The 457-nt window shown below is 35.9% G+C and overlaps 1 protein-coding gene across 2 annotated transcripts in view; it reads left to right on the top strand.

The window, feature by feature from the left end:
• Positions 1-457, top strand: part of TMEM41B (transmembrane protein 41B) — a 32,196-nt gene that overhangs the window by 13,100 nt on the left and 18,639 nt on the right. Inside the window, exon 1 of one of the 2 annotated variants that reach the window (XM_014545853.1) lies at positions 193-263. The exons of the other annotated variant lie outside the window; for it this stretch is intronic. Coding sequence (XP_014401339.1) covers positions 221-263 — 43 coding nt within the window. The 5' untranslated portion in view covers positions 193-220. Of the gene's footprint in view, positions 1-192; positions 264-457 lie in introns of those variants that run through there. 2 annotated transcript variants of the gene reach the window in all.

Below are 457 nucleotides of genomic sequence, written 5' to 3'. Positions count from 1 at the left end.
CATGATTGACAATGACAGATCGAAACACACACATGTGATTGGCACCAGCGAGAGCTTTATATGTATTGCACATGTGCGAGTCAACTTAGCCTTTTATAGATATAGAATAAACTTGCTTAATTAGACCTGTTTTCTGATGTAGCTAAACTTTTTCCAGCTCAGTGAAGCACCCCAACTTCTCTTTCAGGTAATTGTCAGCAACACAGCAGTAAATATCAACATGAAGCAGATTATTATTGTAGAACATGCAGGGAGAGCAAACGGTAAAATATTTAACTGCAGCAGCGTTTGACTATATTCTGCACAATGAGAAACCAGAAGTCATTTTCAAGGTCCACTATTTCTTACTTCTTTTCAGTCGGGTCAAGTTTCTTTTTTTTTTCTTTTTTAAAATATATTTTATTGATTTTTTACAGAGAGGAAGGGAGAGAGATAGAGAGTTAGAAACATCGATGAG

The sequence above is a fragment of the Myotis brandtii genome, unplaced genomic scaffold (genome assembly GCF_000412655.1).
Source record: "Myotis brandtii unplaced genomic scaffold, ASM41265v1 scaffold422, whole genome shotgun sequence".
NCBI lineage: Eukaryota > Metazoa > Chordata > Mammalia > Chiroptera > Vespertilionidae > Myotis > Myotis brandtii.
This window is presented reverse-complemented; position numbering and strand designations above follow the sequence as displayed.